This window comes from Mobula birostris, chromosome 10 (assembly GCF_030028105.1).
Source record: "Mobula birostris isolate sMobBir1 chromosome 10, sMobBir1.hap1, whole genome shotgun sequence".
Classification (NCBI taxonomy): Eukaryota; Metazoa; Chordata; class Chondrichthyes; order Myliobatiformes; family Myliobatidae; genus Mobula; species Mobula birostris.
The window spans coordinates 122,320,305-122,334,809 of record NC_092379.1 but is presented as its reverse complement, the minus strand read 5'-3'; the positions used below and the strand labels follow the sequence as shown (position 1 = coordinate 122,334,809).

At 46.0% G+C, this 14,505-nt stretch overlaps 1 protein-coding gene across 1 annotated transcript in view; it reads right to left on the bottom strand.

The window, feature by feature from the left end:
- LOC140204299 (dolichyl-diphosphooligosaccharide--protein glycosyltransferase subunit MAGT1-like) overlaps nt 1-14,278 on the bottom strand; it is a 34,771-nt gene extending 20,493 nt beyond the window's left edge. The window contains exons 1-3 of the mRNA XM_072270900.1: nt 14,141-14,278; nt 311-480; nt 82-199 (exon numbers count right to left, since the gene is read on the bottom strand). Of these exons, the coding sequence (XP_072127001.1) occupies nt 82-199; nt 311-480; nt 14,141-14,224 (372 nt within the window). The 5' untranslated portion in view covers nt 14,225-14,278. The remainder of the gene's footprint in view (nt 1-81; nt 200-310; nt 481-14,140) is intronic.
- Nucleotides 14,279-14,505: the final 227 nt, after the last annotated feature.

Sequence of the window (14,505 nt, the reverse complement as noted above, 5' to 3'; positions counted from 1 at the left end):
GAAATTAATGACACTTATTTCAAATACAACAACATCTGTTCAAAAGACTGAAAATAATCGAATAACAAAATTGAAACTGACCTGGTGAAATACATCAGATCCTTCATCAAAATCCACCAAAGCAAAGAAAAGTTTATTTGCAAAGGAGCTTGAGTAACGCCAGGAGTTGGCCAGGATTTGATATTCTTCATCCACCTGCCTTTCAAGAATTAAAATAAAACTTATAAATTTTATGTTCAAAATAATTATTAATAGATATAGCTCATTGAAGTACATTTGTGATATGATCTGAAAAAACGTAGTCACATACTTGCAAACAGTGCACTGGCGCTGGGGCTGCAAAGCAGTGAACATCACCACAATAGAGTAATTCCGTGGTGGAGCCTTCACAAATCGACGGAACTTATCACCATTCATCCGGATTACAGCTCGTCTGTTTGCCCATTCCATCAACTGCCCAACTTTTTCAGACAGAATTGTCTATCAAGTCAAGAAAAAAAATAGTGGACAATTAATTTGGTGTCAAGACTGTTCACTTAATAAATAACATGCAAATCTTCAAACAACTAAATAGTGTACAAGGAATGGATGTTTTAGTTGTATGGACTGGTATCTCTTCCCCTAAAGACCAAATACTATAACTAGCTAATATTATTCATCATGACACCATCAGTGGCTCTAAATTCTATCAGTGACACAAAACATGGTTTGAAACACACTTCAAAAACAATCTTAAAATGTGATCGTTGACACTAAAGTAATTTTTCAAACATTCATAAACTTAGTATTATATTCTGTAATTTGCTCAGTTAATAACTTTAGCATCATTTTCAAAGGCTGAATCAGGAAACCAGATAATGAACAAATTAATGAATAACGCAGAAAGGCATGTCAAATCAGTTTCTTCATTTTGCCTTTAAGTCTTTAATCTAGTTTTATAAAATATACAAAATCATTATCACAAGTTTGAACAACCCGATTACCATCAATTACAAGTCTCACATTCTGCTGGCAAGTTTCTGGTTTACAAAAACTTAATCCTTCTGCTGAGCAATTCAAAATAATGATCTTCAAAATTATATTTCCTATAGTTATCAGAATATAGTCTAACTATATAGGTCTAGGTAAACTAAAGTAGACTCACTGCTGCATACCTCTGCTGCAAATGGTGGATGAAATCAGAGCTTCAAGTATATGAAAAACATTTCCAGCATGTGAGCCATGCAGCAAATACTGGTGGTAGGATGATTTTCATTATCAGATAGACAGTGCAAATTATTCAATTTGTTCAGAACTGCAAATTCTGAGCAGTTCTGAGGCAGTTAATAACTTGAATAAATGTGTACTCCAAATGCATTATGCACTTTAATATTCCAAAAAAAAGTCATTTGGCTAAACTTTACTTGTTTGCATTATCAGCTCCACAAGAAAACTCAGAAATCTAACTTTCTTGTACAACTGGTAGCCCACTAGATGTGCTGAGCCTTTGAATGTCCTACGCAAGTTTAAGTTACTGTTGTACCTGAAGCCTGTGATTTAAAGTTCTGGCAGCTAATTAAATTCAGCAGTTATTAAATCTTGCAATTTCATCTCTGAATTGCCTTTATGAGACAACTTTTCCTAATCAGGGATATTTTTCTTCATCTTTTCATGTCTTCCTCAGCTGAAGACAATCAAGCAAGTTTGTATTTGTACCAACACCTTTCCCAATCTCTCTCTATGATACTACATTTTATCTCCAACATGTTTTGTATCTTCACCATTGAACAGAATCATCCCAACTTAAGCTACATGGTAAGGGATAGGAGAGCAGTCCTGAGAGACAACATTCTTGTGGGATCATCCATCAAGAAGAAGGGGAGGATCACTCTACCGGGAATGCAAACAGTCAGCAAGAACTTGAGGAGCAGGTGTGTAGAGAAGCCACGCATAGTTTTAAGAATAGGGCTGTACAAGTGCGAGATTTTAACTTCTGTGATATTGACTGGGCCACCCAGAGTGTTAAGCGCCTGGATGGGATGGAATTAGTTATATGTGTCTAGTGTCCATGAATGTGCTCATGACTCTATATACAGAGGGCCCAGCTTAGCCGGGTGCAATTCTGGACAACCTCTCAGGGAAAGAGGAAGGGTAGGGAACCAAAGTGGCAGTTGGGATTAATTTTAAATATAGTGATGGAAAGACGTAAGCCACATCCAAAGGTCAGGAGCTAATTATGAGGAAATCAGTCATCAAGATGAACCTTTTTGAAGAGAAAGGATCCACACAAGTGCGTGGAGGTCAGCCAGTGAGAACAGCGAGAAGAGTTTAAAAGGAGACGATTATTCCTTCAGTAGTTTGATCGAGGCATGACTGCACAAGTGCGTGGACGTCAGCCAGTGAGAAGAGTTTAAAAGGAGACAGCTTTATAGAATGGGCGCCAAGGAGCAGGCGACAGAGTAGGAAGGCTTTGGCTTAACAGGGCTTTGGTGATAACAGGTTGAGGCGAGGTAGGTTGCCTGTGTAGAATACAGACTGGAAGAATGTGTGAGAGGCCAGTGTTCTGTGCTCAGCGTCATATGTGGGAAGTCCGGAAGACTCCCAGCCTCCCGGACGGCCACATCCGCGCCAGATGAGTCGAACTGCAGCTCCTTAGGGACCATGTTAGGGAACTGGAGACGCAGCTCAATGACCTTCGTCTGGTCAGGGAAAGTGAGGTGACAAACCAAAGCTATAGGCAGGTAGTCACACCGGGGCCCTGGGACAGAGATAAGTGGGTAACCGTCAGGAGAGGGAAGGGCAGGAGTCAGAGGCTAGACAGCACCCCTGTAGCTGTATCCCTTGACAATAAGTACTCCTGCTTGAGTACTGTTCAGGGGACGGCCCACCTGGGGGAAGCAACAGTGGCCTCACCTCTGGCACAGAGTCCGGCCCTGTGGCTCAGAAGGGTAGGGAAAGGAAGAGGATGGCAGCAGTGATAAGGGACTCTATAGTTAGGGGGTCAGACAGGTGACTCTGTGGACGTAGGGAAGAAGCACGGATGGCAGTTTGCCTCCCAGGTGCCAGGGTCCGGGATGTTTCTGATCGTGTCCATGATATCCTGAAGTGGGAAGAACAGCCAGAGGTTGTTGTACATATTGGTACCAACGACATAGGCAGGAAAAGGGAGGAGGTCCTGAAAGCAGTCTATAGGAGTTAGGAAGGAAGTTGAGAAGCAGGACCACAAAGATAGTAATCTCGGGATTACTTGTGCAACGTGATAGTCAGTATAGGATAAATACATAGATGAGGGATTGGAGCATGGGGCAGGGGATTCAGATTTCTGGATCATTGGGACCTTTTTTGGGGCAGACAAAAAGGACAGGTTGCACTTGAATCCCAGGGAGACCAATATCCTGGCGGGGAGGTTTGCTGAGGCTACTGGGGAGAGTTTCAGCTAGGATTGCTGGGGGATGGGAACCAAACTGATGAGATGGAGGAAGAGGTAATTGGCTCACAAATAGAGAAAGCTTGGAGACAGTGCAAGAGGGAGGATAGGCAGGTGATAAAGAAGAGACACCCTCAGACCGATAGTTTGAGATGTGTCTATTTTAATACAAGGAGTATTATTAACAAAGGGGATGAGCTTAGAGAGTGGATCAGTACTTGGAGCTATGACGTTGTGACCATTTCAGAGCCTTGGATGGTGCAGGGGCAGGAATGGTTACTTCAAGTGCCAGGCTTTAGATGTTTCAGAAAGGACAGGGACGGAGGCAAAAGAGGCAGGGAAGTGGCACTATTGATCACAGATAGTGTCATGGCTGCAGAAATGGAGGAAGCCATGGAGGGATTGTCTACGGAATTTCTGTGGGTGGAAGTTAGGAACAGGAAGGGATCAAAACTCTACTCGGTGTTTTTTTTATAGACCACCCAATAGTAACAGGGACATCAAGGAGCAGATAGGGAGACAGATTCTGGAAAGGTGCAATAATAACTTGGGTTGTTGTGATGGGAGATTTTAATTTCCCAAATATCAATTGGCATGTCCCTAGAGCAAGGGGTTTAGATGGGGTGGAGTTTGTTAGGTATGTTCAGGAAGGTTTCTTGACACAATATGTAGATAAGCCTACAGGAGGAGAGGCTGCACTTGATCTGGCATTGGGAAATGAACCTGGTCAGGTGTCAGATCTCTCAGTGGGAGAGCATTTTGGAGGTGGTGATCACAATTCTATCTCCTTTACCATAGAATTGGAGAGGGATAGGAACAGACAAGTTAGGAAAGTGTTTAATTGGAGTAAGGGGAAAATATGAGGCTATCAGGCAGGAACTTGGAAGCATAAATTGAGAACAGATGTTCTCAGGAAAATGTATGGAAGAAATGTGGCAAACGTTCAGGGGATATTTGCATGGAGTTCTGCATAGGTACGTTCCAATGAGACAGGGAAAGGATGGTAGGGTACAGGAACCATGGTGTACAAAGGCTGTTGTAAATCTAGTCAAGAAGAAAAGAGCTTATGAATGGTTCAAAAAACTAGGCAATGATAGAGATCTAGAAAATTATCATGCTAGCAGGAAGGAGCTTAAGAAAGAAATTAGGAGAGCCAGAAGGGGCCATGAGAAGGCCTTGGCGGACAGGATTAAGGAAAACCCCAAGGCATTCTGCAAATATGTGAAGAGTAAAAGGATAAGACACGAGAGAATCAAGTGTGACAGTGGAAAAGTGTGTATGGAACTGGAGGAGATAGCAGAGGTACTTAATGAATACTTTGCTTCAGTATTCACTACGGAAAAGGATCTTGACGATTGTAGGAATGACTTACAGCAGATTGAAAAGCTTGAGCATGTAGATATTAAGAAAGAGGATGTGCCAGAGCTTTTGGAAAGCATCAAGTTGGATAAGTCACCAGAACTGGAAAAGATGTACCCCAGGCTACTGTGGGAAGCGAGGGAGGAGATTGCTGAGCCTCTGACGATGATCTTTGCATCATCAATGAGGACGAGAGAGGTTCAGAGGATTGGAGGGTTGCAGATGTTGTTCCGTTATTCAAGAAAGGGAGTAGAGATAGCCCAGGAAATTATAGACCAGTGAGCCTTACTTCAGTGGTTGGTAAGTTGATGGGAAAGATCCTGAGAGGCAGGATTTATGAACATTTGGAGAGGCATAATATGATTAGGAATAGTCAGCATGGCTTTGTCAGAGGCAGGTCATGCCTTATGAGCCTGATTGAATTTCTCGAGGATGTAACTAAACACATTGATGAAGGTAGAGTGGTAGATGTAGTATACAGGTGTCCCCCGCTTTTCGAACATTCGCTTTACGAAACCTCACTGTTACGAAAGACCTACATTAGTACCCTGTTTTCGCTAACAGAAGGTGTTTTCACTGTTATGAAGAAAGGCAGCGTGCGATAAAAAGCAGAGCACGCCCCGAGCAGCCATTCTCCCCCGGATTCGGAACTGCATTCTCGCCAGCATCGCTTACACACGTGCCTGTGAGCAGCCGTTTGCAAGATGAGTTCTATGGTATCGGAAAAGCCTGAAAGAGCTCGTAAGAGTGTTACACTTAGCGTAAAACTAGACATAATAAAGCGTTTTGATCGTGGTGAACGAAGTACAAACTGAGTTTGGCTTGTGGAAGCTGACGAAGATGATGTTGAAGAGGTTTTGGCATCCCATGACCAAGAACTGATAGATGAAAAGCTGAAACCGAATGAGTAATGATAAAGTATGATTTTAACTTTGAAAGGGTACGTTGGTTTAGTGGGTATTTGCAGGATGGTTTGAGTGCTTACAAAGAACTGTATGATAGGAAAATGCGCGAGGCTCAGCAGTCAAGCAAGCCTTCCACATCAGCCACAGCAGACGACGAACCTCGACCTTCGACATCGAGGCGGGCAGTCATAGGAGAAGGTGAGCTGCCTGCTCTAATGGAAACAGATGACGAGATGACACCCCAGTGTCCCACCACCAACACCCAGACCGCGGACAGATACCGATTCGTGGAGAATGCAGCAGTAGCCGGGAGACATACAGCACACCTTTAAGAAAAAAGCCGAAATAACATGCAATTAATTAGGTGCCGCCCGACACGTAACTGTGAACCCAGATCAGAGGCGATGCAATCAGCAATTGGCACTGATCTGAGGCAACAATTATGTGCCGGGTGGCACCTAATTAATTAGCATGTTTATTTCAGCTTTTTTCTTAAAGATGTACTGTGTGCCTCCCGGCTACCGCTGCATGCTTCGCGAATCGGTATCAGTTCGCTGCCTGGAGGGTGGGGGCCACTGCACCACCCAAACTCTGACGACTCAGTCTAACACAGCACCATCAGTGTGCTCCGCGCTTTCCCAATTCCGGTAAGTGATACTACACTGTACATACATTATATCTACTTTATATCGGCTGTGTATTTTTATGTGTTATTTGGTATAATTTGGCAGCTTCATAGCTTAAAGGTTACTGGAGAGTGCCTGCACCGTGTTTTTGCCGACGGGGCTTGCGTGAGATTTTCACGACGGAGAACAGTTCAGGCAATGATTGTGGAAAAGTATTTCTACTTTATATAAGCTGTGTATTTATCATATCATTCCTGCTTTTACTATATGTTACTGTTATTTTAGGTTTTACGTGTTATTTGGCATGATTTGGTAGGTTATTTTTGGGTCTGCGAGCGCTCACAAAATTTTCCCATCTAAATTAATGGTAATTGCTTCTTCGCTTTACGACATTCCGGCTTACGAACCGTTTCATAGGAATGCTCTACCTTCGGATGGCGGGGGAAACCTGTATATGGATTTCAGCAAGGCATTTGACAAGGTAACCCAAGCAAGACTTATTGAGAACGTAAGGAGGCATGGGATCCAAGGGAACATTGCTTTGTGCATCCAGAACTGGCTTACCAACAAAAGGCAAAGTGTGGTTGTAGACGGGTCATAGTCTGCATGGAGGTCAGTGACCAGTGGTGTGCCTCAGGGATTTGTTGTGGGACCCCTACTCTTCGTGATTTCTATAAATGATCTGGATGAGGAAATGGAGGGATGAGTAAGTAAATTTGCTGGTGACACAAAGGTTCGGGTGTTGTGGATAGTGTGAAAGGCTGCCAGAGGGGACAATGGGACATTGATAGAATGCAAAATTGGACTGAGAAGTGACAGATGGGAGTTCAACCCAGATAAGTGTGAAGTGGTTCATTTGGTAGGTCAAATATGATGGCAGAATATAATTTTAATGGTAGGACTCTTGGCAGTGTGGAGGATCAGAGGCATCTTGGGGTCCAAGTCCATACGACACTCAAAGCTGCGGCGCAGATTGACTCTGAGGTTAAGAAAGCATACGGTGCATTGGCCTTCATCAATCGTGGGATTGAGTTAAGGAGCCAAGAGGTAATGTTGCAGCTATATACGACCCTGTTCAGACCCCACTTGGAGTACAGTGCTCAGTTCTGATCGCCTCACTACAGGAAGGATGTGGAAACAGTAGGAAGTGTGCAGAGGAGATTTACACGGATATTGCCTGAATTGGGGAGCATGCCTTATGAGAGTAGGTTGAGTGAACTTGGCCTTTTTTCCTTGGAGCGATGGAGGATTAAAGGTGACCTGATAGAGGTGTATAAGATGATGAGAGGCACTGATCACGTGGATAGTCAGAGGCTTTTTCCCAGGGCTGAAGTGGCTAGCACGAGAGGGCAGTTTTAAGGTGCTTGGAAGTAGGTACAGAGGAGATGTCAGGGGTAAGTTTTTTATGTTGAGAGTGGTGAGGGCATGGAATGGGCTGCCAGCAATGCTGTTTGAGGCAGATACAATAGGGTCTTTTGACAGACTCCTGGACAGGTACATGGAGCTCAGAAAAAAGGAAGGCTATGGGTAACCCTGGGTAATTTCTAAGGTAAGGACATGTTCGGTACAGCTTTATGGGCCGAAGGTTGTGCTGTAGGTTTTCTATGTTTCTATGAACAAATGGCAAGTGGAAGGCTTTTAAGAGTGGGATATCAAGAGTACAGTGGCAGCATATTCTTGTAAACCTGGCAAGGTTAGAGAAGCAACACACATCAAAGTTGCTGGTGAACGCAGCAGGCCAGGCAGCATCTGTAGGAAGAGGTGCAGTCGACGTTTCAGGCCGAGACCCTTCGTCAGGACTAACTGAAGGAAGAGTGAGTAAGGGATTTGAAAGTTGGAGGGGGAGGGGGAGATCCAAAATGATAGGAGAAGACAGGAGGGGGAGGGATGGAGCCAAGAGCTGGACAGGTGATTGGCAAAAGGGGATACGAGAGGATCATGGGACAGGAGGTCCGGGAAGAAAGACAAGGGGGGGGGGACCCAGAGGATGGGCAAGAGGTATATTCAGAGGGACAGAGGGAGAAAAAGGAGTGAGAGAAAGAATGTGTGTATAAAAATAAGTAACAGATGGGGTACAAGGGGGAGGTGGGGCCTAGCGGAAGTTAGAGAAGTCAATGTTCATGCCATCAGGTTGGAGGCTACCCAGACGGAATATAAGGTGTTGTTCCTCCAACCTGAGTGTGGCTTCATCTTTACAGTAGAGGAGGCCGTGGATAGACATGTCAGAATGGGAATGGGATGTGGAATTAAAATGTGTGGCCACTGGGAGATCCTGCTTTCTCTGGCAGACAGAGCGTAGATGTTCAGCAAAGCGGTCTCCCAGTCTGCGTCAGGTCTCGCCAATATATAAAAGGCCACATCGGGAGCACCGGACGCAGTATATGACCCCAGTCGACTCACAGGTGAAGTGTTGCCTCACTTGGAAGGACTGTTTGGGGCCGTGAATGGTGGTAAGGGAGGAAGTGTAAGGGCATGTGTAGCACTTGTTCCGCTTACACGGATAAGTGCCAGGAGGGAGATCAGTGGGGAGGGATGGGGGGGACGAATGGACAAGGGAGTTGCGTAGGGAGTGATCCCTGCGGAATGCAGGGGGGGGGGGAGGGAAAGATGTGCTTAGTGGTGGGATCCCGTTGGAGGTGGCGGAAGTTACAGAGAATAATATGTTGGACCCGGAGGCTGGTGGGGTGGTAGGTGAGGACCAGAGGAACCCTATTCCTAGTGGGGTGGCGGGAGGATGGAGTGAGAGCAGCTGTACGTGAAATGGGGGAGATGCGTTTAAGAGCAGAGTTGATAGTGGAGGAAGGGAAGCCCCTTTCTTTAAAAAATGAAGACATCTCCCTCGTCCTAGAATGAAAAGCCTCATCCTGAGAGCAGATGCGGCGGAGATGGAGGAATTGCGAGAAGGGGATGGCGTTTTTGCAAGAGACAGGGTGAGAAGAGGAATAGTCCAGATAGCTGTGAGAATCAGTAGGCTTATAGTAGACATCAGTAGATAAGCTGTCTCCAGAGACAGAGACAGAAAGATCTAGAAAGGGGAGGGAAGTGTCGGAAATGGACCAGGTAAACTTGAGGGCAGGGTGAAAGTTGGAGGCAAAGCTAATAAAGTCAACGAGTTCTGCATGCGTGCAGGAAGCAGTGCCAATGCAGTCGTCGATGTAGCGAAGGAAAAGTGGGGGACAGATACCAGAATAGGCACGGAACATAGATTGTTCCACAAACCCAACAAAAAGGCAGGCATAGCTAGGACCCATACGGGTGCCAATAGCTACACCTTTAGTTTGGAGGAAGTGGGAGGAGCCAAAGGAGAAATTATTAAGAGTAAGGACTAATTCCGCTAGACGGAGAAGAGTGGTGGTAGAGGGGAACTGATTAGGTCTGGAATCCAAAAAGAAGCGTAGAGCTTTGAGACCTTCCTGATGGGGGATGGAAGTATATAAGGACTGGACATCCATGGTGAAAACAAAGCGGTGAGGGCCAGGGAACTTAAAATCATCGAAAGGTTTAAGAGCGTGAGAAGTGTCACGAACATAGGTCGGAAGGGATTGAACAAGGGGTGATAAAACAGCGTCGAGGTATGCAGAAATGAGTTCGGTGGGGCAGGAGCAAGCTAAGACTATAGGTCAGCCAGGACAGGCAGGTTTGTGGATCTTGGGTAGGAGGTAGAAACGGGAAGTGCGGGGTGTGGGAACTATAATGTTGGTAGCAGTGGATGGGAGATCCCCTGAGCGGATAAAGTCGGTGATGGCGTGGGAGACAATGGCCTGGTGCTCCTTAGTGGGGTCACGATCGAGGGGTAAATAAGAGGAGGTATCCGCGAGTTGTCGCTGTGCCTCGGCAAGGTAGAGGTCAGTACGCCAGACTACAACAGCACCCCCCTTATCGGCGGGTTTAATAATAAGGTTAGGATTAGTGCGGAGGGAGTGGAGAGCAGAGCGTTCCGAAGGAGTGAGGTTGGAATGGGGACAAGGTGCGGTGAAGTCGAGACGGTTGATGTCCCGTCGGCAATTAGCGATAAAGAGATCCAGAGCAGGCAGAAGACCAGAGCGGGGTGTCCATGAAGAAGAGGAGGGTTGAAGACGGGAGAAGGGGTCATCGGTGGGGGTGGAAGAGTCCTTGCCGAAGAAGTAGGCTCGGAGACGGAGATGGCGGAAGAAAAGTTCTGCATCGTGGCGAACACGGAACTCGCTGAGGTGTGGGCGAAGAGGGACAAACGTGAGGCCCTTACTGAGAACAGAGCATTCTGCCTCCGACAGTTGAAGGTCGGAGGGGATGGTAAAGATCCGGCACGGATGAGAGCTGGGATCAGAGGGGGGAGGAGGGAGGCTGGGGGTGGCAATGGAGAGGGGAGGGTTGGGGTGAGAGGAAGATGGAGCCTCTGAGGACCCAGGAGCTGACCGTGGGATCTGAGGGAGACAGGGTTGCAGAGTGGTGGTGGGGGAAGGGGAGACAGGAGTCATAACAGCAGCACATAAAGACCCGGCCTGGAGTTCAAGGCTGGAGTCGCAGTTGGTGGTTGCGCAATCGCTGTGAAGGTGTTCATGGTCGTTGCTGGAGTCCGGGTTTTGAATATGCCCTGAGGTGTTGGAGCCGCCGAGATCAGTGGCAGGGGCCGCAATCTGAAGTTCATGCCTGCTAGCGTCGGGGCTGGCAGGATCTGGAGTCCGTAGATGTAGGATCTTGCGGTCTTTGCCTAACGTGACAAAGTCAAAAAAACGGCGATTGCAGGCGTGAATCTGACGGAGGATGAAATAACGGGTAGGACCATTACAGACGGCGAAGAAAGTGTCCCGAAGGTGTGGAAGGGTCTGGGATAAGGACACCAAGTACCTCCTCATAGCGGAGAGAGTTGCCTTCCGAGCTTGACGGGAGAAGCGGCGAGAGGCAGAGTCAATAAAATGTGAGTACCTGGGATCCTCAGAAGGTCCAAATTGAGAGGCTTGGAAACGAATCCTAAAGCCAACTGGAGTAAGTTGGCGACAGAGGCACGTTCCAAGAAAGGATATATGGCTGTGATAGCGAGTCTGAGTCAAAGTGTGGTCGAAAAGTTGAACAGCCGAAGAAATTACAGATGGGGAGCAGTGAGAGATGGTTTCACTGAACTCCCGTCGAAGAGAGGATCTAAACTTCTTCGGTGTAGGCATCACCGGAAGAGGCTTCGCAGTAGTGAATTTAAACGCAAACAACAGGAATTCTGCAGATGCTGGAAATTCAAGCAACACACATCAAAGTTGCTAGTGAACGCAGCAGGCCAGGCAGCATCTGTAGGAAGAGGTGCAGTCGACGTTTCAGGCCAAGACCCTTCGTCAGGACTAACTGAAGGAAAAGTGAGTAAGGGATTTGAAAGTTGGAGGGGCCGGGGGAGATCCAAAATGATAGGAGAAGACAGGAGGGGGAGGGATGGAGCCAAGAGCTGGACAGGTGATTGGCAAAAGGGGATACGAGAGGATCATGGGACAGGAGGTCCGGGAAGAAAGACAAGGGGGGGGGGACCCAGAGGATGGGCAAGGGGTATATTCAGAGGGACAGAGGGAGAAAAAGGAGAGTGAGAGAAAGGTTAGAGAACCCTGACTGATGAGCAATCTTGAGGCTTTAGTCAAGGAAAAAGGAAGCACACATTGAATTTAGGAGGTGAATCACTTGATGGCTATTGAAAGATCAAGAATATACAAGAGGGAAATCAGGCGGGTAAAGAGAGGGCATGAGATGGACCTAGCAAGTAAAAGAAAATCTCAAGATTCTACAGCTATATTAAAAGTAAAAGGTTGTATATAGAGAGAGTTGGTCCGTAATATATCAGCAGGCCGTCTATGTTTTAAGCCATAGACGATGTGTGTGACTTTTAATGAACATTTCTTCTCAGTGTTTGCTCGAGAGAGAAGGAAAAGCAAAGGTGTTTTGGAGAACATTCATATTACCAGTGAGGAAGTGTATGTAGCTGTACATTACATTCAGTTCAATATCCTCCCCCCATCACCAGTGGTGAATATATGGAACAGGCTACCATAGAAGATGGTTGATGCACATACAACCGTTTTATTCAACCAAACACGAGGAAATCTACAGATGCTGGACAGCTGCCTTGTATCTCTTTTGTCAATCAACTTTCCAGCTCTCAGCTCCATCCCTCCCCCTCCTGTCTTCTCCTATCATTTCGGATCTCCCCCTCCCACTTTCAACTCTCTTACTATCTCGTCTTCCAGTTAGTCCTGACGAAGGGTCTCAGCCCGAAACATCGACTGTACCTCTTCTTATAGATGCTGCCTGGCCTGCTGCGTTCCACCAGCCATTTTGTGAGTTTTATTCAAGCACTTGGATTGGTACATGGAGGAGGAAGGCTTTGAGGGATATGGGCCAAATACAGAAAATTGGGACTAACTGGGTGGGGACTGCTGTCAGCATGAATGAGTTGGCTGCAATTCTATGATGTCACTAGCAAGTGAACAGTGCTGCATACGTGCATACTCGGAGATAGTTCCAAGTCACCAATGATTCCTTTGACACCACTAATGAAATAGGAATCTTGCCAACTAACCTACTAATAATCAAGATCTCTGAAAAACTACTGAAAGGGTGAATTGCTGTTGATGTCTTGGATCCCCAAAGACATTGACAATGAAATTCATCGATGCCTCCTGCACGCAGCACACCTTTGACCAGAGAAGAATCTTTGAAGGCCAAGACCTCAAACCCAGCAAACCAAACACTGATCCCCACAATTCTGGGCACTCTGGAGATACAAGTGATTTACAGAAGGTACTGCCAGACATTGGCCTATCATTGATGCATCTTTGAAAACAAATGATTAATTCATGCAGCAGGATAGGTAAACAAACATCACTGTCTCCTTCTAGCCTAGCATCCCAGTGCAAGGCAGTAAATAGCCACAGGTATTTCTGATACTTGATACAAATCACTTTGTTGAGAGCTCTCATATGATATGAGATTAACAAGATAAACATTTCAAGGACGTTTTCAAAAAAGATCATTCAGGAAGTCTCTACAGCTGCCACATGCAGAGACTGTACATGATAAAAAAGACACACATCTCAAACAAGGCATATACATTTCTCATTAAATATCATCCACACCCCACCCATGAAAGGACTTAAAAATTATTCATTCAATTCAAAGGATTCTTCATTCAACTCATGACTAAAGAATTGTAACAGTAGTAAGATACTGTTAGCTCCGAGGGACTGCTTAAGAAGATCTTAAGATAACCCAAACACAACTAAGGTAAAGGGGTTATTGTCACCTCTTACAGTTAGTTTCACTTATACCATAGCAGAAAGCAAAACTTCTCTGAATTGCAGATATTTAGAAAATTAAACTAGTCTGTTATTACTCTCAAATCATTAGCTCGAACACATTTTCAGTTTTATCAAGATTACAAAGATCAATTAATCTATTGACTTTACTTGTTTCTATTGTTGATTTACGACTCAATACATCTCTCTGCATAAACTGCTCTCGAATAGTCCCAGAATTTTATTGGTATTTAATTTTGAATATTTATTCAAGGCAGAGTCTGCAGATAGCAAACATAAGCGGTGACAGGGAATTGATGTCAGTGATCTTTCAGAATAACCGGAAAGCCAGCTAAAGGGTAAAGCAATAAGGCACTTCCCCGCAGGCTTTTATTAATAAAATCCGGAAAGGAGAGATGCGCTGGAGCAGTGGTCTGACTGGAAAGGTGACATGCAGCGTACCCCCGGGCGTTCCTAAGGCAGCTCACTCGGCCCCTTTCGCTTTCTGCCATTTCACCGGTGCCGCCTCTTCCGGTTGCCTACTCGCTTCCCCGTCCACTTCCTTTAATTAATGAATAAAGCCCCCCCTTTCCAAACCTCTTTCTTCTTCTGTCCGTCGGACGGAATCCCACAGGAAAGAAACAGCACGAGAAGCGCCACCAAGAACCGACCGCCTCCCATCCTGGTCTCCCACCCGGCCCGCTCGACCCGCTCGACCCGGCCACGTGACAGACGGCGCCGTGACGTCAGACGCACGCGCTACGCCGGAACCGTTTGCTCGGCATCTTGTGATTGGTTCGGTGGGTTAGCGCTCGATCCCCTCGTTTACGCGTTTCTGATTGGCTCCTTCCCATTGTTCTCAAGTGTTGACCATGCTATAGTAACAACAGAGCAAGCTGACTTTAAGTTCCCAGTGCAACTGCTAGCTGAAGAGTTAGGTTGAAAGGCGTATAGGAAAATTC